The 23,378-nt window shown below is 39.6% G+C and overlaps 1 protein-coding gene across 1 annotated transcript in view; it reads right to left on the reverse strand.

Moving 5' to 3' along the window:
- LOC306817219 (zinc finger protein 385D-like) overlaps positions 1-23,378 on the reverse strand; it is a 65,338-nt gene that overhangs the window by 11,843 nt on the left and 30,117 nt on the right. The window contains exon 3 of the mRNA XM_079333921.1: positions 598-752. Coding sequence (XP_079190047.1) covers positions 598-752 — 155 coding nt within the window. The remainder of the gene's footprint in view (positions 1-597; positions 753-23,378) is intronic.

The following is a 23,378-nucleotide window of genomic DNA, read 5'->3' on the forward strand; positions in this document are numbered from 1 at the left end:
TAAACGTGTGTTGGTGTTCTCTCATCGCTGAATATATTGAATCAGAGCAAATAATGGAGGCCTTTTGTTAAAAAAAAAACAAACTCATTTTTTAATTACATGTTATCAGATTGTACGAAGAGCTTAATTTAACAGATAATAGATAAACACACATCAGTACATTTTGTTTTAACTGCTTGTTTTTTTTAGGAATATTCCTCTGGCTTTTAGCGACCCATTATTGTCTTTTGGGCTTTTATAATGAAAAATCAAAACCTGATCGTTTTTCATCAACCATGAAGCTTACAGCATGTATTGTTCAACCATTAAATGTACAGCATGTGTTTTAACCCTGCTATAAAGATAGTAGATTGGTCTGCTCATTTTTTTTGCTTTGGAATGATTTGACTTGAAGCCACCACATGTAGCATACGATCCATTAAATGACATCTAGCTGGACTGAAACAAACACACTCAGGTCCTGCGAGCCTGAAGTTGAACATTAAGTTTAAGGTTGAGCACAGTCTCAGTTCTAGTGTTTAGTGATCCTGGATCCTCTATATTGCCCAATAAATCCTTGCGTGTATATGAAAAACAAAAAGTGACACAGCTTCTTACCATGTTGAAATTGGGGAAGAGGCTGAGGGGCGAGGAGCTGTTCACCCTGAGTGGTAGGAAATGCTCCAGCTGGGTGTGAGTCTGCGGCTGGAGGGGTCGGCCCGGCAGAGGCAGGGAGCCCAGGAGAGGGTGGACCTGGTTCTGGGAGAGGGCACCTGCAGCAGGGAGGATCACATCAGAGTGTTCTTTGAGATTTTCTATTTTCAATACCTCTATGGATACACACTGAGACAGATCTTTTTTCATTTGAAGCTGCCAAAGCCACACTTCATTAAACACCCAAGAATAAAGACCAAGTTTAGCATCAATAGATGTTTCCCACAGTGAATGATGCACTCAGTAAAGCTTAAACTATTTCAATTATAGCAGTGGATAAAAGATGAGAGGCTTTGTGTGGCCTTTTCCGGCTTTACAAGTCCATAGTTTATCTTGACAAACGTCTCTGGCCTTTTAATGAAGCACCAGTGTGGTTTTGTTCTTCCTCTGATTCTTCAAATTGTCAATAAACAGAGAAAAAGATTTCAGGGAGGTTTTGAGGTCTCAGTCTTTATTAACCTTTTTACCACTACAGTTTTGCTCTCTAACCTTCGTCCACGCGACCCTCATCTCATCATGCTTTTCGCTTTGTTTTTGTAAATCCCTCAGACGGTTCATGTTTTAAGGAGCAGCACCCACGCTGACCTTTTTGCTCCGTGCCGGAGGAAAGAATGCATTTATATTCAAATGCACAATTTCTTACAGGAGCATGGTGATTACAGACTGTTTGGAATGCCTTTCTATCCCGAGAGTCCTGAGGTTTGACCGTTGAAAAGGTTGTGCGTGAATAACAGAAATCATATAGGATCTTAACTGTGCAAAGGTAATGTTGCTTTTACCTTTAAGATTTGTTGTGTTTTTAAATAAACTACAAGTGAAAATTACTTTTTAGTGTCATGGCATTTCTGTAGAAATCTATTACATGGAGCAAAACAAATACTGTATGTCTTTTTAATGAGAGAATGCAGATCCTATGATGTTTATTTTTGCAAATTAAGGTTTATTTATATTACAATTGTGCCAGTAACATAATAATAATAATAATAATAATAATAAAAATAATAATAATAGTAGTAGTAATAGTAATAATAATTACTAATAATGAACTAAACTACATATACACTCTTCCACCATTTCCATGCATTAATGTGTACATACTGTATAAAAAGGAATCAAATGATTGGAAAGAAGTTTTAAAGTTATCCTTACTGGTGATCATTTTATTCACATATAAGGAAATGATTTTAAAGCAGTCCAATACATCCATCCGTTTAAATAAATCAGAAATGATTGCTGGGTGAAAGGCTGATGTGCTTCGAAGGAAAAGGAAACTGACACTTTCCTAAAAAGATGAACTGCTTGTTGATGTTTGGGGGGAAAAGAATTGGATAACAAATAAGTGGGATGGAAAAGCTTTCGTGCTGCATTTTTATTCTTATCCAATGTGATCTAAGTGTTTTCCTTCTACTTTTTAAAATCAGAGTTTTACTTAGTTTGGCTGAAAATGTGTGGAGGGCAGGTTTGATGGAAAATGTCGACAGCTGAAAGAAGTGTTGACTTAGGAACTTTCTGCACTGCATGAAATTGAGTGAAGAAGTCACGAGTATAAATACACCAGATGACGAATGCAGGATGATTCATTAAGTTTGGATTTATAAAAGCTCTGTTAGGAAACCATGATATAAATGTTGTATACTTTCAGATAATTTAATGTCTTTGAATATAAAAAGAACAATTCCTACCGAGAGAAAAAAGATGTAATAACATGTCATAACATAGATGAACCTAAAGTCTTTAATGAGATGCAGGACAACAGGCAGTTTTGACATTTGAAGACGGGTTATTTTACATCACTGAAAAACACAGATAAGAAAGCTATTTTACTTTCTAATTGTCTGCCTCTTTCCTCTCTCTATTTCAGGTTTTCTCTCTGGAGGAAGAGGCAGGAGTGGAACATTAGCATGTTTTTAATAAAAAGGTCTCTAAAAGCTCGAACTGAGGGAGACGTAGGGGAGGACACGGTGAAAAACAAGCCTTTCAGATTCAAAGCATGCTTCAAAGAAATGTAATGAATACTTTTGAAGGAACATTTAATTTACCGGGATAGGATTTCAGGAGTTATAAAACATGGTTGGAAGGATTAAAGATGCAGGTAACAGATGTTTACATCAACTAAAAGAGCAGCAGCAGCATGTTTTCTTTTCATATTTGCTTAAAGCAGTAAAAGTGCCTGGAGCTTATTTTTTACTGCCAGTGAACATGGCAGAAAGAAATCTGAATCAATGTCATCTAAAGAGATCCTTTTTGTTTTAGTTTGGCACAAGACAAAGCTGCTACGCACCTCTGCGAGATGCTTTAAAACTAAATGCAAACCTGCTCAATTCCATCTGTTCATGTTTGTTTTTTACTGCATTATTTAAATCATGAGATCAGTTACACCTTCAAATACATTTCCCAACCACAACAAAGACATCCCATTTCATCTGGAACTAAGTGTGACAGTAAGAGACGTTATAATAAGATCACAGTGACATTTCTAATAGTGCAAGTAACAGGATTTATAAATGTTTTTATTGACATCCTCACCAAGAAAATGCTAACAAGCTAATAGTTAGCATCTATTAGGCATACCACATGTAGATGGTACACATGCCTAATATTTCATAATTAGCACTAAAGGTGAATACATGAATAAAGTCCATGAGTTGAACATTTTTGTAAATCTTTGACCACTTTCACACAGTGAATCAGAATTCACACACTGACGTCAGAGGCTACTATGAAAAGGTGCCAAGCCGTTTAGTAATAAGTGTATTTAAATGCACAGTCACACATCAACGGTTATGCCTTCAGAAAGCCAGAGTTCTCCTCACGTCACTCAAACATCTTAAGTCAAGGGAAAATCAAAGTTAGAATTCACCCAGAGGAAATCTTCACTTTTATATTCTGTATTTTTTTTATCAATTTATCCGCTATTTGAATTTCCCTCAGGATCGATAAAGTATCTATCTATCTATCGTGTCCAGGTATTTTCTGTACCAAAGTTGATGCTGGAGCCCCTACATGCTGTCATTTCAATCCTGAAACCACCCGAGTCCTTCGATTGGTTACTTTTTGATCTGTGTGATTAAACAGATGAACTAAAACACTTTAATTACTTTCACAGTTTTAACAAACTCACCAATCGAATAAAAACAATGAACTCAAGTGAAGGATTAACCCCAGGCAGACCCTGCCACACAATCTCTGACAAGAGAGACATCGAGTCTGAAACAGTCTGAAAAACTGAACACAAAACACACCCAAAAAAAAGATAAAGCTGTAAAGGAAATTGGCAGTTATCTCTTCGTATGTGACCAGAAAAGGAAGCAAAAAACACCACAGTCAAAATACAGAGAGGATGAAAACAAACCAGGAAACTGGTTTTTCAATAGGCTGTGATTTTTTTCAAGGAAACAAGAAGGCGAGCCTTTTGAAAAAAACTTTACTACAAGACTCACAAAAGGAGAACGAGCCAATGATGAGGCAAAGCTGTGACATTCAGCTATTTATATTTTGCCTCACAGTATTTGTTGCCATATCACTTTAGCATTGAATAATCTGTTTACATTGACTTACAGTCGCTTAAGCAAAGAGAGCCGGGGTTCAAGCTGATTATCATGATGTTTATTTTAGCCTGCATGTGTAACGTGGGCACCGCAGACCTCCCTGGAGAACACATGAAAGATTTGTTTGCTGATTTGATTTAGTATGTAATGGATTACAATTTCAATTCTCCTCCAGTGTGGTTTACGCACGTCTGACTTCAATGAAGTGCGTCTGATTGCGTTACACTGAATCAAGAGTAAAAGACATGGTAGAGAGAGACGAGACAAAGTGAAAGACAGACAGGAAAACGACTACGCGCTGATGAAAGACTGTTTTTCCTTACTCTGCGCGGCTGATGGCTGATGTGCTTAATCTGCCTGTCACTCTGACTTTTGGGGACATTGATTCCCTCTCCTACACAAATCTGAAATGGATCTCATTAATCTCTTGCACATGTATTCACATAACACAGCAGGGCAAGACGTTTAATTAAGTGCAGCGTGAGCTGGGCAATCTGGAAAGGTTCCGTCGTGTGAGAGAATTTTTGTGCGATTTGAGGCGAAAGGAGGGACACGTGTCTGACGGCGCTGTGCTTTCGAGTCACTCGGCTGGTTCGTGTTCAACAAAGTGTCACAGAGACAGACAACTTGTGGTTAAATGTGTTTCGTTCAATCAGGCTGGGAATGTGCTAACCAGCCAGCCTTGATTAGTTTTTAAAAATAGTCCCTCATCCCTTCAGAACTTCATGAACTCAAACTCATGGACTCAATTACTGGAGCCTATAGTCTTAAAAAAAGACTTTACATAACCCTTAAAAAAGACCTCTTATACAGAAACTACTTTGACAGAGATATGATTGTGAAAATCAAGGCCAATACCAATACAGATGTTTAAAATAACTATTTAGCCAACTGCTGATTACAGTACCGCCTCTTGAAATATCACTGATGCGTGTTTTTCTACCTCTCATGGATATCTTTTGGAGACCATAAGACTCGCCGACATCATCATCAAGATTGACCAAAAAAAAACCCAAGATTTTGTCGAGCAGGTGACTCTCTTTTTTTCTTTTTTATTTCTTTGCAGCAAAGTGTACAAGCTACAATCCTCTGCTGACATCACTGCTTGGCACACTATTCACAGATGAGCTGATGTTAGTCAACAGGGGTGATACAAATGTCATCAAATATCAACCAAGATACATCCCTAAAACATTTCTAAGAAAAAAAAAAAAAACAATTGAAACATTGACGCAACTCTTATTCCTCCCTGAACACCTCTACTCTGGTGGTTCGTGTCGGGAAGGGAGCCAGGTGGTGGTTTCACATGAAGAATGAGGAGGAAATGCGATGAAACAGCAGGTGAGGGAGCTGGTAAGGATGTATTTCCTGTTTACTAGTTTGGCTCTAATTACACTTAAAGTAGAATCCTACAATATTTGATTAATTAATTAACTGTTACATATGGAGACATTTAAATGATAAGCAATCAAAGCTGATGTTAGACCCCTCGGGAGATCAAAAACACCATCTCCAGCTGCCTCTCATGTATTTTCATATGACTTGTGTAACCAAGTATTTTGGTCAAGTATAATTAACGTACAGGATGAAGAATGTGTCCGAGGTGTGCTGCTGGAGGAGAGAGGCGGAGGCTTCAGAATAGCAGTTTGTTTTGGTTTAATGCTGTTTAATCTATGGGATCAAAAAGTCGCACATTCTTCCTTTTCTAAAATACTGACTCTTCATGTTAATGATAAAGAACATTATTGTGTAATGTATAATGAATGGGCTTCTTTAGTTTGTCCTTCAGTTGTATAGTATAGTGTAGTTCATCATATGTTTGCTCTTTTGACTAAATATAGATGTGCATGTTAAAGATATAGGTCGAGCAGGGGATTTAGCAAAGGGGCTAATAATACAGCAGGAAGTTTTTTTCTTCTTCCTTTTGACTTTTCCTGCAGTTTTAAGCTGGATAATCTGTTCTCATTTTTTCCCCCTATGCTGGAGGACAGCATCCTCATGGCGGCAAGGAGTGTGTAGGTCATAGCAGTTAACCTTCCTTTTAGAGAAGGGATCGAAAACGATGAGCTGCAGAAATTAAAGCACCCTGCAAAAACTGGAAGAAAAGCTTAATCTTTATTATTTCCTGGATTAGTCTCTGGGTGATTCAACATCACGGCAATAGTAGACGGGGACAAAATGGCTTCTTCATGAAAGGGGTGTGGTGTGTGTGTGTGTGTGGGGGGGGGGGGGGGTGGAGCTTCATAGCAGCAAATTGAGAATCTGAGCATTGGAGGGAAAAGCTGCGTTTGCTCCTTTCATTTCTCAGAATCATCTGTTTAGCTCTCTGTCTTCAGTTAGAAACAACACGGTGGTGTGGAGGCTTCTTCTGTTTGGTGTGAACGATCAGAGCGTAAACAGATGGCGGTAATGCCACTGAAAAAAAATGTGATTACACCTTCTTTTAAGGTTTCTAGCTTTTGCAAGGCACGATTAGTGCAGACTCGGGTTGACTTAAAGCCTACTTTCCATCAGACCAAATAAAAACCATACAACCTGTGATGGGTTCATTAAGTATTTGGTGTTGACATCAGGCAATCTGCATATCATAAATCTAAGTCTGGGCTTACAGTCAGAGAGAATTTCAAGTACTCAAGTACTGCCCAAAAAACCTTCAAATTTACAGGACATTATAGTTCAGTTTTTAGTGGAGTGGAATGATCATGTTACTTTTAATGATAACTTATTATGTATAACCACAAATAACATCGTGAAACATGACGTTAACAAAGCTCCCCACGAGGACTGAATCTGATTCAGTTAAGATGGAGAAAAAAAAAACTCAGCAGTGTTTATATCATCTTCACTGAAGTCACAACAACCTCTTTATCTTGGCTTCAAAACAGAAGAATCCTGCTCCCTCTTTCTTTAACTAACAGTCATCTTTCCATTTGTAGAACAGCACTAGGTCACAACAAACCGTTTAATCTAACAGGCCCATTGTAGCACTAAATGAGGAACAGAAATGGCATAAAGTGTCTCCAGCTTTTGCCGTTAAGCCTGTGAAAGGCATTGTGAAATGATGAAAATTGAATGGCATGTTTTTCACTCTATAAAAGCATGACGCACACGGCCTTCTGAGTCATAAAACAGAAGTGGTTAGTGCACTATGCTTTTGCAGGAATGATGATGCCATTCATTGCTTACACAACAGGCAGAAAGGCAGGCATTTATGATGAGCTCTGGAGGATGAATTAGCATCCATTAAAACTATCGTTGACAGCTCTGCTTAGCTCCCTCCACTGGAAACAAAACGGTGGAGTGAAAGCCTAATTTCCATGATGGGTTAAAATGCATCCCCCCCATCTTGCTCTGTGTGGTCTTTTAATAAATCATCTTTATTGTGACACAGAACATTTAGGCCACTACTGGCTGCCAATAGGCAAAGTCTCCTCCTGGCTGTCACCGTCTATTTCCGCTCACACAGTTGCAGCTGGCAGAGCACACAGCTTCGAGAGAAGTTCTACCTGCGGGGCAGCATCGAGCCCAGATCAGGCTCCCCCGCGGTAATCTGTCCTACTTTTCAACAGCAGCACCGAGGGCCCACTTTCACCACAGGGTGCAAAAAAAAAAAAAAAAAAAACTTCTGTTGGATGCGTTCAAGGTGAAATCAAGGCCTTGTGTCCTCAGGTCAAAAAGGGAAAATCACAGGATACCCTGAACACAAGCGGCAGCCGTGTTAGCGTCTGTACATGACAAATAAAAAAAAACAAGAAGAAGAAGTCCCAATATATAATATTTGTAATCAGACAGTATATTCTCCTGTCCTCCTATCAGCTCTGTCAAAACATTTCAGCTGGTAAATGAAATAGATGAGAATTCAAAGAGTTTTAATAAGGCTTCTTCTTGATACCTGCACTTAGAAGTTATCTGGTACTTAAGGAAAGTAATGGTGATAAGTCCCAGTGATTGTGAAGGGCCATTTATGCGACTATAACTGTGCTGTTCCATTTACATAACTTGTTAATGATAACGCAGACTGTTGAAAACAGGTGAACACAAATCTAATTTAATTCACACGACTCAGATGAGTTTTTGCACACAGCCATCAAGAATAACAAACACACACACACACATAAGATCTGCAGGGATATGTGCAGGAATGCATGATGAACAAAGCTCAGATCAAGCAGCATTTATTGTGTTGTGTTTAATTTCTTCTACCGACCTGTCCTCTCGAAGCGTCCTGCACTCCTGTATCAAGCACACTTGTAAAATAAACTGCCACCATCTGCTTGAATTGAGATAAGCCTCAGTCCAATCAGAGCGGCTGAAAGGCAGTCAGCAGATGTGCAGCACATACTTATTGATATTTAAAGCCAGTCGCAGCTTTATCCGCCCCATGAACTTGATAATTAGCAGCTTTCTGTCTCGCTGCTCCTCTGGCTGTCTGCCTGGTGGAGAGGGTTTGAAGGATGGTACATTAGCGAGCTTCAGAGATGAGAATCCCTGTCACGTCGCTGAGTGGTACACCCTGAAAGATGTTTATTAAGGATACATTAAAGGAGACAAGCTGGCGTCAGCAATTTTGTAACAGAGGTCAGAAAGAGCGCGTTGAGCCTTTTAAGGTTCAGAAAAGTTAGCAAGATATGTAATTGTTGGAAACAATGCAGGCGGGTTTGGCATGTGACATGTTGCTGAACTCCTCCACAGTAGTTGTTCAAGCGAAGCTATGGCTAACTAGCTAGCCAGCTAGCCAGTTTAGTTAGTTACATTGCGCAAATTATCATTAAAAATGTAAAACCAACAAAGCGCTGTCATATATCTACTAAACCTGACTGGGTCTGCCCCAATATAGACCAATGCTACTTTTCTGATTTCAAAAGAATCTGCTTAGCTTATCAACTGCTAAGGATGCTAATTTTATGGCTCGCTACAATCAAGTGTATAGCTAATTCCCATTTAAGAGAAACCTATTGAATCAATTAAGCATTAATAAAGACTTCTAGTCTAGCCACAGCATGGCTAATCGGCGGAGTTTCCAAATGCATCAATAAAAAGCTAGCATGTATTACATTAGTGCAATGCATGGATCTCTGGAGAACTAGGCAGGTCCAAAGCTTGTGGAAGTGAATTAACCATCCATCAACTTAAATCTTACATGTCTCATTTTACCTAACAAAGGGATGCTTGTATCTTGACAGTCTGTTGCATGAACCTTAACAGAGAGCACTTTCATCAGCTGTCAACATTTTGGGGTGTTGTCATGTCTCCTGGCATTAGCATATTTTTGCAGGTTGGCATTTTCTGCTAAATTTAAAAGACACAACGGCAAATGTGAAGGCACAGTATTTTTATTCAAGTCAGCATTTCAGCAAATACTAAAACATGAAAGACTTTTGCTGACAGAGCGTTTACTTAGCATGCGCAAACCTGCTGCTGATCCGTTTAAGAATTTCTGTAACAATTGACCTTGATGGTTTCTTGTCACCTTAGGTTAAGTCAGCTCTTGAGAACAAAAGCAAATGTCCCCAGTCAGCAGACAGTCATGTCATTTAACCAACAGGTACAACATACAGGAAGGTCGGCCTTGTCCAACAATTAAGCTAGCTCTTCAGCACATTGCTACAAAGGACAGGGAACCTCTCATAGCCAGAGTTTGTTAAGCGATATACAGTATGTACTTAAAATGCAAACTGTGTGCTGAGACAGAATGCAAAGTGGTTTTATAGCTGCAGTTTTTCTGCATACAAAGTCAATGGAAGAGAAGCCAGTGGATGCAAATGTGCCTGTGGTAGTATGGTTTATGGAAAGATATGTTTGAGTTTGAAGAGGTAAACTTGAGTAGGATAATTGTGCACATACCAGAGCTATATAATTCTATAATTTGATATGTCAAAGTGTTTGCATATCACACAAAGACTGGAGGAAAAAGAGATGACTGAAGTGATATCATAGGAAAAGTTTACAATGGTGTTAATGAGATAAGTCAACTTCCAGCAACACACAAACACTGTAATACAACAATGTCATTTGTCTGTTGCTTTGCTTTCTTTCCGAACACACGTTAATGGCTTTCTATGCACTGCCATCAAATGATGTAAATCAGTAAATGAACTGCAGCAGTCCGTCAGTGATAAACCCAAATCCCCTAAATTGGTTTGGTGTAACCTCAACGTTCTGCCTCATGCCAGAACTTAACCAATCAAGGTTTTTATGCCAAGAAAATAGTTCACTGTGATTTTGATGTTTTTAACTATGACATCACCACTCATACAGTGGGAGAAAAAAAAAAGGCTGACAGCTATTTGTGACGTTTTCCAAGAGAACTTTTTGGAATTCAAAACTGTAGCTGTGATATTGATTGGGACGCTGATAGAGATTCAGGTTTGACATCAGTGGTTGCTGCTGTTCCTTTAAAGGTTTCATATAAATGTAATAAGGTTCCAGCGATCTGTAAATAGTTGTACAGGTTCTCTAAGATTATGCAAAAATCATTAAAAGGCACAGTTGTCTGATTTGCATCCCTGTGTGTTTATGAGGCTGTACAGTTGTTTGCCTGATAACACACCTGCCTGCCTGCCTGCCTGCCTGCCTGCCTGCCTGCTGAGACACATCGATTACTTATAACCTGGTTGGAAATCAATCACAAGGCATTAAAGGGCTTTTTACTGAACTCTGGAGTAGTGGACATTTTTCAGCAGCAGGGGTGGGACTGAAGTGGGCATGTACAAGGAGTCAGGGCGAAAGGGGAATCAGGTCTGTGGTCCAAGAGTCAACTCTAATGCAGAAAAGGTTTCATCAATTTCCCCTGTTCCAGCCCTTCCCCACTGTGTTGGACAATATCTTAAGTACTTAAAAGGACCCTCTTACCAACACATATAGCATTTATAGCTTATAATTCAGGTGTGATTAATGGAGAAGTGATGAGCCCTGAATTCACTTAAAAGATAGAAGGCATAAAACAGGTTACATTATGAGATCAGCCTCTCACAGTCTGGTGACAATGGCCTGGCGTGCAACAAATCCCTGGTTACCAAATACTTTGAGGACACATGAGCTCTTGGCAAGTCCTGAATGTACTAGGAATCCATGGCATGTGTCGAAGCCATTCCGATGACTTAATGTAGTTGGTCTTGGCAAGCAGCTCCATTCCCAGAATGCATTTGAAAAAAAAAAAAAAAGTCCTCATTTTGATTCAGGATGTGAGTCATCCCAAGCTTCTACATGTACAGAAGTTTGATGTGATTTTGGAGAAATATAATCACGGAAGTAATCTTTTGTTGTGATACGATAACTTGCAACCAATGCAAAGATGCAATTAGCAATTAAATCTCATCTAAACAACTGAAGGTGAAAATTTGACCCACACTGCATCACTTGAATGAACTGCCCACCTCTTCGTTTTTATGACTTGTGCACCCTGTGAACTCCCCAGTGAACAATAAGATACCAGAAAAGGAAGGCACATTTTTCTAAAGTAGTTTCAATGCTACTTTTGCTACACTGATCCCAACACCACCATGAACATAGGGTTCTGTTTATAAAAACTATGAACAGATTTTTCTTATCAATATGAATACTATACAATTTCTGAAATTAGTTCCAAGCACTGATTCAAACTTCGGCCAACGCTGATGAGTGTTTCAGACACGGCAAAGGCACATGAAAATAAACTCTGTGACACAAGGAGGCATTGAGCCAAAGTACAACAGCTAATTGAATTTGTACTGTAAGATATTCTGCATCATCAGTTTTGCAATTAAAACCATACTGCTTCATACTCATTACCGTTCAATTAGAAAATAAGTCATTAACACTGCTGGATAGGAAAATGAGCCCCAACAGGCAAATTAATGGTCCTATCTGAACTGACTCATGAACTTCTGTCTGCTCCTGAACTTTTCAATAACTGCAGTAAGTAAACAAGGGTTTTGCTTTCTCTTCCTACCCCTCACTACAGAACACAGATTAATGCCTTACACTATTAAGGGCATAATATTCATGTGACTTACATATTGCATTGGCACAGGAAAAGATTAACTGTGTTGCGGCATTGATCTGGTCTTGTGTTTGTAACTGAAGCAATACAAAGAGGGGGATCACTCTGTCCCCCATTACTCCTCCGCCACATTCAGTCTGATGAGGAAATGTCAGGTGTAAATATTGCTAATTGCTTAAAACGGCAGTCTGAATATATCTATACTGACGAGTGACGAGTGTCCTAATCTTTTTTTTTTTAAATGTGTGACTTGTGTGTAATAAATAAATTAAACCAACTCAGAAAAGTTAATGAAGAAAGATGGTTTTGTTTAGCTGCCAAAACAACAAGTAAGATTCTGAAAAAATCTTAAAAAATGACCAGCCAGAACACAAATACACTTCAGAATAGCAAGCGACCACTGGGTCATTTTTATCTGCGGCTTATTTACAGCTGGTCCAAATGCTATTATTCGTTGTAATTCAAAGCTTTACAGTGTTGTTTAAACCGCTGATGAAGAGTAAATGATTTGTAGGTGGTAGATTGCATTACAATGCACTGAAGGCCTTTGACCAGCACAAGTGGGATTTTAGTCGAGTGTAGAGTTCAGTTTCAACAACTTTAAAAGCCAATAAAGAGGTTTGATAAAATAACACAAGTCAGCATGTGTCACATGTCAGAATGGGAACTAATTGCAACCAATTTCCTGCATTTTTTAAAAATGTATATACGTAAACATTTCCCATTTGTGAGGTGGCAGTTGGGAGCAAACGAAAAAGGCGTAGGTGGAGGAACAGAGGGCTAATGACTCAGATCAAAACTAAAGGAGACGTGCCCCCAAAGCTGTGGATTTAATTATGAGGATGATTATGAAAAGTCATAATGGTGATGGGTTTGTTAAGGGTTTCATTCGTCGTAAATGAGACTTTGTTTGTGTTTTCATAATTAAAAACCTGTCATTTTAAATATATTGTGTTTATTTACGCTGGTGTCAGCCACATTTACTAAAGGTTTTCTGCTTTCAGTGAAGTGTTTTTTTTTTCTTACTTGGTTTTGTTTTATGTCAGTGCAGATTTTTCTGCATTACTGACGGGATATTGAATTCTAGTTCAGTTTAACAAGTGTTGCAGTTGTGTTACATCTCTGAATACATAATTACCAAAACCAGTCACCACATTGCAATGACTGCAATTTGCATCACTGACGCCGTGTGGTGCGACAAATGGAAATAGAGCTTATACTACTATAGAGAGAGTACCTTAAGGGGATTAATCCAAAGTGTTGAGCAAAGAACAGCACATAGAAAAACAGCACATCTTTTAGGCATCCCAGGGATTCTTCTCTTCCAACTATCATTTAATGTAACACTTTTTTTTATATAGGAAAAGAAGCATCAAAGCAAGTTAACGTATCTCTCAAATCATTCCGAGCAGAGAATTAAAGTTACATACACAGGCTGTCACTGCAGTTTCAAAACAGTTCTCTTGATGGGGGGTGGAGGGGTGGATGGGTGGGGACAGCTGCAGCACAGCCACCAGGCAAAAACTCTACAGTTATCTCCTATCCAACTGTTTCTCTTTGATCTCCCTAATCTGCCATTTAAAGAGGAAAGCATCCAGCGCTGCCCCACACGCACGCACGCATGCTTCTTAGGATTTCTGTCCAGGCACACACGCCACTGTGTGTATATGTCCATAAGCTGCTGAAGCACATCACAGAATGCACACACATAATTTAAACCCTGCTGTTTATGTTAATCTATGAAAAGATGAGAAGTGACATTTCCCCTCTCATCTTTATGACATAATCTACTTCCTGATACTTTCAGACATCTTGGCTAAGTTTATAAAAAAATATAAAACACAACATATTGAGTATGATTAACAGTCACAGATGCAAATACAGTATGATGCGGGGGGGGTGCCGGTTCAAGTCCCCGCATGGACCAAGTTTGGAAATGCCAGTCCACTGAGCACTAGCGGGGTGCCCTTAAGCAAGGCACCAAACCCCTAAACTGTTCTGGAGCGCTCACTGTAGGCAGCTCCCTCGCTCTGAGTGAGACCTCTCCATTAAGGCATGTCCATAGGATGCCGTTTGTTTGCATGTGCGTGTATTTCGGCCTGTGTGTGTGTTCATGGTCAGAGTGTAAAACCAAATTTCCCCTCGTGGGATTAACAAAGAAAAAATACTTTAATGAATAATTATTAAAACCAGATCACATCTTTACATAAGAAACGGCTTCCTTGGTTTTGCTTGACAAGTTATTAAAATAGTTTATTAACATTATAAAGAATCACAAATCAATCTTTGTTCTTTGACTCATCTATTAACTGACTTGTCATCCAGCTTTACAAATACCCATGTCAACCAATGGTTACATTTACAACCATTTATCTATATTAAAAACTTAAAACACTAGGCAAAATGCCTGTATGGGCCTAATGTATGCTGGTTGAATCAGAGTTTAACTGAAAAAAGCAAAAAACAAATGCAGTTCTTTATTTTAAAATAGCTCGAAATGCAATCAGCATTTTCTTCTCTTAGGTGGAAGCCCACCACAAAAGATTCAAATTCCCCACACTGCCTTTATCTTTAACAGCCTCCAATTATATGAGCTAATCTGGGCATATTTCCCCGGGGAGGGAGAGACATAATTGCCAGCAATCTGCACAGTGATATCAGCGCTGTTCTTGTGTGGCTTTAAAATGACTTGACACATCTGGGAGCGACACGGCCGTATCGGTCTGAACTCACTCCACACTTGGCATCATCAAAAGGGTCAATTAGGAAAACAAACAGGCCGGAGACTCAATTTGGACATGGGGGAGAGCAGATGCTGGGCAGGAGAGTGAGGCTGCCCTTGAGCAAGGATGTAAAGTCATTGTTAGACCGCATATTCAAAAGGAAGAACTCACATGAAGTAAGGCACACAAACCCTATACTGTAAGACGAGTCAAACTTTTTAAACTTCATTAGTAAACAAGCACTTACCAAACAGCATCTTTAAGTGTTTATGATCCCTCTAGTTTCTGATTTTTTCTCGGTTCAATTTAGATCTCTCCTCACTTGTAATGTCCATCAGAGAAGTTCAGAAAAATCTTGACGAAAGTGCATCCTGGAAGAAAACCCTTCTATCTCTTCTCCCTTCTCGCTTAATGACACATATTTGTGGCTGTGATCCAAAACTGCCGCAGCTCAAGAACGACACTCGTGCGATTCAAATCAAAAGCTCCATGCACGGCTGATCGCGCTGCCCTTTTATGAGACTGAGAGAGAGAGAGAGAGAGAGAGAGAGAGAGAGAGAGAGAGAGAGAGAAGGGGGGCGAGGCGGACTGAAAGAGCAGCGGAGGACTAAGAGAGAGCTGAGAGTCTGAGGGGACAAGTGTGTGGATGAGTGTGTATGAGCAAGCCAGAGCGTGAGTGAGAGAGAGAGAGGGGGGGGGGGGAGGGAGAGAGAGAGAGAGAGAGAGAGAACAGAGAGAGAGAGAGAACAGAGAGAGAGAGAGAACAGAGAGAGAGAGAGAGAGAGAGAGAGCTGGCAGAGGACCGAGTCTGAACATCCCAACTCTCATCTTCTTCTTCCAAGCACCATTTTCTTTTCAGGGTTCACACCTGCATGCTCTCTAAAGGATATTCAACTATAATTTCCCTCCTGTCATTACATTAATAGCAACCATTTATCAATCTGGTTTTATTCTCCAGCCTATGATATGCTGCTTTGCTGAGTTGTGATGAGTTATCCTCATGTACGGGCACAAAATACAACAATCAGAAGCTTTTTAATCCACGTCGAATATACAGAGTTAAGTTTTCACCATACTCTAATTTCCTGTGACATGACACAACGGCTGCTGTTTTTAAACTGCTGTGTTTCAGTCTGTAGGTTGTATAAATGCAGACTGTCTGAAAATAAATGTACGTTTTAGTTTCACAATTGATCCCAAACTGAAAATCCAATCAATGGCATGTATCGAGACAGGATTTAGATTAAATTAGATTCCAAACAGAAACACAGATTTTAGAATCGTCTTGCTTCCTTCAGACACAAGCTAGTAATGTTAGCATCAATACTTTCTTGCTAACCTAACATTAGAGAGGATTTAACATTTTCTGTTGATGTTATAACACTACAGAGAATGTAATATTTTCTGTTTAGTTTATAACACTAACAAACCAAGTGAGCGGTTATAGGTCTAAGCTAACTTCTTGTTGCACAGTTACGTTAGCTCTTCTCTAGCTTAGCTAATAGCTGATGTTGCAACTCAAAGTTCAGATTTACCTGTATAGATTCTTATTGTATTTGAGTTGCTGATCAATTTATTTGCTGTGATAAGCTTAAGATTTGTTCACATACAAAATTATTACACGTTACAAGCTGGGACATGCCGGTTAAATAATACAAGAGCATTTCAGCTTCCCACCCTGACCATGTCGTCAGTGGAAAATAGCTGCTGTGTGATTATGGTGAATTATTGTAATCCATTCTGCAGTCTGGAGGTTGTTATGATTGATTGCAAAATATCCTACTTGATTAGAATCCATGTTTTTCTCCACTCGTGTTTACATTTCCAATAGGTTGACTGTGCAACGGTTTCAATCAACCAACCTGAGTCACTCATGCAGCACAAAGTCATTATTCTCTTCACCGCCACTTCAGTGTGATTGATATAATCTCTATCATAATTAAAAAGCAGTGAATTAATTTCAGCCCAGGTGAGCCAGAGTATTATTCGATTTATTAGTTTTGCTCTGCTCTTGTGCTGCATAAAGCTTCAGTGTGGTGTGTTTGGAAACTTAACACTGCACTGCACATCTCTTCGACCTTCCTGTTTGACTTGTGCACATTCAAATCTCTGCAGTCATTTGTCGTACGTCAATTCGTTTCACTTAAAACAAGCGGACTTGTTGGGAAAAGAAAAGCTTGTCCACACATCTCTAGCGTGACAAAAGTTCTTTCAAAGAGTAAGAGAGTGATTTTTGAAGACAGTGAGCAAGAAACACATCCCGCTATCAAGAGATGCTTCAGCTCGCTTTAGCACGTTTCAACACATTCAGGTGGTTCTACACATTTCCCCTCTTATTTATCTGTCATCTCGCTGGCCAGCACCTCTCTTGGAATTAAGTGCATTACCATTCATTCCACAGTCACTATATTAACCTCAAATAAACCCAGTTATTTTCAGTCTCTACCCTGAAACGCAGGCCTGAAATGTCATTTAGGAGTGTTATTAACACACAACAAGCCACACACACATGCCCACACACACACACACAGGTTGGGTCTGCCCAGTGTGCTCCATGCTGGCTTGTCCGCTTGAATAAGAGTGGCATGGAGGCACAACACTGACACATGCTGACACTTTTACACTTGATTTCAGTCGCTGCAATTCAAATGAAAGTGCGAAGAAAGCGGCCCCAAGCAGAGCGGTGTTTGTCTGCTGCACACGAAATGCTTTCATGAAGCTGCTGGACCCATTAAAAGTGGGCTGTGCATATCTGTGTCCATGTATGGACTTTCTATGGTGTGTATGATTGACATGTCGGGCTATTTATGAAAATCACTGACTTGTCAAAGGTAATGAGGAGGGACAGGGAGATGAAAATGAGAAAGGGGAAGTGATTTACCAATTTTTTTTTTGGCTCTCAATTTACCTTCAAAAATGCATTTTAAACAATTTTGAACTGAATTGCATTCAAAACGTTTTAAAGTCTTCTTCAATCATCCTTTTGTCTTGTGAAAAATGCAAACATTTAGAAAAAAAATGAAAGCTGTGATGCAAGATGAATTCAGCATTCATTGTGTTTTGCTCAAGAGTCTAAATGTATTCACTGACTCTTCAGTTCATGGGACTTTGCCTATCAAGCAGGATAATGACTCATGTTCACACACACACACACACACACACACACACACACACACACACACACACACACACACACACACACACACACACACACACACACACACACACACACACACACACACACACACACACACACACACACACACACACACACAAACACAAACACAAACACACACACACACACACACACACACCTGATGTGCGGATGCCTTATTTGCCTTATCAACTGTACAGTCGATGACACTAGCTGAAAGAACCCTGGAAAACAAGTGTTTGCTTTATCAGTCCCTGAGGGGGCTTGGCACCATATTTGCCAGATTAAAGGGATACTTCACCCATTTGCATGAAGCTGTGCATCATTAGAAACATGGTAGTAGTGTTGAATGGTCATGAATCCAGCCCTCATTTTGACCTGAAGTATCCCTTTAAATAAAAGGGAGGCATCCCAAACCTCCACATTTCTTTTGGTTTCTGCATCTCCTTCTCCAGCAAACGCTCCTTGAGATCGGGCGGATTAGCCGTCGATGTTCGATGAAGTGATACTTTAAAAATGGTTTATTTTGCTCAGCAGCCTCTCCTCGATGAAACGAGGCCAAGCAGCACCAAACTCCAGCTGATAAATGTCCTATTTCACACACCTTCAGCGTGAATGTTTGAGCCTGTAGGCATACCACCTCCATGGACCAGTTTGCGATATAATGTACCTTACTGTATGTTGGTACACAGGAGAAGGGAGGACAAAGCCGTCGAGAAAAGACTTGAAACAAGTCAACGTGCAGTGGATAGATATGTAGAGATCTTATCAGCTCTGTGACCAACGTCAATTTTCAGGTTAGATAAAGAGAGTGTGTTTGAACAGCGAGACTTTGAAAAAATAAATCAAAGAAGCATGGAAATCTTTTCACACTCAAATTATGTAAATCAGATTTTTTTCCTTTTTGCCAGAGGTGTATATACAAGATGATATGCTCTACACCTGCCTAAAATAGCCATAGGTTAATGTCAGTGTATACATATATCACAGAATCTGTGCCGTTAACTGCACACCAGATGCTTTGTTTATCCTCTGCGGCAATTTTCCTCCAACAAAGCAACGTAAACGTACACGTGTGAAAACGGAAGATGAAAATCTTAACAAGCTCAGGCATTAATGTGTCCTCTCCCTTACCCGAACTCTACAACATGACGCACATTTAAAAACTGTCAGACCGACTGATGACATTAAGAAGCTTGCAGGTAGAAGCATCTCTGGAAGGAGACAGTGACATGCACATACAGCTAAATGAGGATGTTACAGAAGCGGTATCGCAGGGGTTTGTGTTCAGTAGTGCTGACAGCCAGTGGCCATACTGCAATTTGAAAATAATCCATTCGTGGAGGTTTTGCATCGAGATAAGAATGAAAGGTATCGTCTCTCTATGATTTTTTGGCATTTTGAAGACCACAAGTTGATGTTTTTTGAAGTTTCTTACATCATTTCTTTGACGTTCTTTTTTTCAAGAAAACACGACTAACATTACAAGATAACATCCAATGATAGGATCACTTTGTCCACAGGGGGCGCCATGATCCACAAGTAGCTGATAGAAGCTTCAAAAATGACGTCAACATTTTGAATTACTGTCAGTGTATTTGAAAGGGGTGAATATCTAATTCTGTGTTTTTCGTCCAAACTTTAATAAGCAAAATTGTTGGGAAAAGAAACATTAGTGGCAGAGTGGCAGAAAACCCTCTTCTCAGACATGAGGTTACTTGCCCTGTACCTCTACTTTTGTACTTTTGTGTGGGCAGTATTTGTATATTTAAATGACACTGTATTAAATATATATGGCTCAAACTGTCATCAAACAGTTTAAATTCCCTTGAAAGGAACTGAAATGAATCCACGTTGTTCCAGGATCTCAGTGCGGAGAGCAGGAAGTGGAAACTGCTTTGGCCTGCTCCTGTTTTGAGAAGGCGCACAGTGAGAGGCAGCCTATTCAAATCTCTTTCATTTGAGCAATCACACCATGAGGCTAAATAAGTGAAAGCTAAGGGAATGCCAGTTCAGTGGCAGGAAGAGAAAGACTATTATGAGGCCGAACAGACTGAATTATATTAACTTCACCTTCATTGACTCGGTTCGTCCTTCTCCTCTTTGATCTCTTTAGCTAAACAGGAAACACAGAGACATTATATAAAACCTGTCATCACTGTGAATTTGTGCGTAGGAATCTTCCTTCCTATTTGTTTATGAGGTTTAACACAAGATCTGCTTGGCTGCCATATTTTTAGCAGGAAAGCTGTTATTGAATCCAATAATGAGTCATGCTGTTTTTACCAAAGCATCTTGTTAATCAGCTTTAACATTGGGAAGTGCTCAGGGCTCTTTTTGGGGGAGATGCGTGGGTAAAATTGAACATTTTTTAAGCCTTCGAGTGTGAATTCCACCTTGGAAATCTTGGAATTAATTCTTTACTTTCTCATTTTTAATAGACTGAAGGATGTTGGTTATTATACAAACAAAAAATCAAGGACAAAATGCTGACCATCTTCCTGCCTGTAGTATTGTTCTATTTCAATCATATTTATGTCTATATTCATTTTTCAACAACCCAAACACAACCAGAGTACACGCTGTAGGGTTCATTAAACCAGTTCAAACATGGCAGGTGCTAAATCACTCAGAGCCCTGGTGTGGAGAAACAAGAGGCTCCTGAACCCGAGGGAGTGACACAAGCTGCCCATGAGGGAGACTCGTTTGAACTCTCGATTAGACGATGAGGCAGCTCTGACACCGAGGCCTGCAGCTGTTTGAACTCTGTCAGTAATGATGTGGTTCATGTGCATGTTCAATATACAAGCTCCCCGCGTGAAAAGTTTGCCATCATAAACATTTTACAATGTTTTTTGTTGTTGTTGTTTTTGTTTTTTTTGGTAATCCTCTGCTCTGCATTTAAAAAACTAAACGTATGCATTAAAAAAAAGCAGCTGGAGTGGTTGGAAACACAGCAGTTAGAAAACAGAAGAGAAGGGTCAGTATTTCCTGCTCAGATTTTCCCCATGGTTTTACATAGATGTGTCTATGAGAGAGGCATTTCCATTTGAGAGAACAAATCTCTCCCTGCTGTCTCTCCAGAAAAACTGGAGCAGAATGGAGGTCACATTCAGAAGACCGTACATGATTTTTCTCAGTTCATTGCTCTATTGTAAGACACTCATTTCAGTGTCAGTCGCATGAAAAATGCCAACGCGGTCTGAACGATGGGCTTCACTGGATCACCATCAGACATAAGCTGCGAGCCGCTTCTATACCTCAGAGTAAATCCCAGCAGGTGTTGAGTTTGTACAGAGAGAGCAATGAAATGAAAACATGATAAAAGAGCGAGTGCGCAGATTCTTGTTAGTGTCTGTTTGTAATTAACCGTGTTAAAACAGGATTTTCAAAACAGAAAAAAAAGGTTAAATGAAACAACACAGCAGTGTTTAACGGCTGAAAACAAAAGCCCCATGAAGACTTTAGCAAACAAAAAAAAATGACTGAAGCCAGCAGAAAGATCCTTTTGAGTTATTTAAGTAAAACAGTTCAAAACATACAACAGGTGGAGAGTCAGACGTGGGCCAACTCTGTCTTCGAGCTCTAGTTTACTTTCACACTTTAAAGTATGAATGATGATCTGACAAGGCTATTACCTGACACAGGAAAAGTCAATAACACTCTGATGATAACAAAATGAGTTTGAAGGGAAGGTGAAATTAAACAATGGATACCGTTTTAATTCAATTTTGTGCGTTGGGTTGAATCAGGGACAGCTAAATATATTTGGCGAGCCCGCAGAATGCAGACAGCCTCGTAAATCAACATTAAATTGTGCCATCTTATTGGCCAGTTGTTGATATGAGGCTCTTTTTTTTTCTTTTTCGCCTGAGTTTTGATTGATCAGGCTGGTCAGCGTGGTAGAATGACACAGGTGCTGCTGAGGGAAGGTGATTAATGGCCCTTCATCAAAGCAGGTGTGCAGAAAATGCTTGGAAATGGCGAGGGGCTCTGTTGGAATAGTAAATATATACTGAGTGTATTACACCTCCTTATGGTTGGAAGATGTGAATATTATAGAGAGATTATTCCATAAGTCACAATAAATAAATAAATAAATGATGAAACGAGGTGTGTTTAATGTCTGGATACAGAATAAAAGTCTCCTCCTCATTTTAATGCAATGAAACACCAAACATGATAAGTTCTCCTGAAAACTAGTATTTGCATACATTACAAGGTCAGTTCAAGGGTAAAACAATGTTTTTCTGACAGTTCATAGTAAATCTAAACCTTTTAGTTCTGTCTTTTTTTTGCTGTAAAATTAATACCTAGTATCTACTCAGACAAGAATCTGACAGTAAACGTGTGTGAGGCAAATTTTGTTCCTAACAAACTTTGGCACCAAGACGCCCGAGGCTCCGAAACAAAGAAGCACTTGTTTCTTTCACTTGTAAACAGACCCACTATGGAGGAAAAAATGATGGAAATACTGTTTAAAAAAAAAAAAAAAGAAAAGACAAGGGAAAACCAGGGACATTACAACAACCCTGCAGTAAACATCAATTTAGTGAGGCTCATCATGTTCTGGGTTTTTTTGTTCGCAGTTGTTGATTAAATTGTGGTCTTTTTGAGGCGGTTTGCAGCACAGTGAAGCCAACATGAAGTAATGAGTCTTTCAGTCCGTGTTTTTCTTCTTTATTATACAATGTCGCACTGAGACCTGAGAAAATGTTGTTGTTTTTTTCTCAGCAGATGTTTTCACTTTTCAATGGATGAACAGCACTGTTCATTTTAGCTTATCCAGCTTCAAGGCTCTGATATTATGCAAGTCTCACGGGCATGGTGTACTGGGACCTGTTAATGTAATGGAGGCATCATTCATCGTCGTACTTAAACCAAATGTCTGCTGAGGGAAAAGGTCAATTCACGTAGGGATAACCTGGCCTCTTTCTGTCTTCACAATTGTGTGCTTGCCTTGAAGCATCAGCTTGATATGGTGACAGTCTGCTAAGTCTTAAAATGATTCTTATTTTGAGACGCAGACGGCCTGGCGGTTATGGCACCTCATGTATGGAGGTTATACTGTAGTCCTCCAAGCACGCGGCCTTGGTTCAAGATCGACCTGTGGCTTCCAGCGTGTCATCCCCCACTCTCTCTCTCTCTCTCTCACTACGAGAGATTGATCTAAAACTACATCCTAAAAAACAAACATTTTTGCTCAGCTTCGTGTGACTGCTTAGTGTGAACTCTATTTGTTTGGGTTCATGAGGCCAGATAACCTGGGTATGCTGAAG

This window comes from Symphodus melops, assembly GCF_947650265.1.
Source record: "Symphodus melops genome assembly, chromosome: 21".
NCBI lineage: Eukaryota > Metazoa > Chordata > Actinopteri > Labriformes > Labridae > Symphodus > Symphodus melops.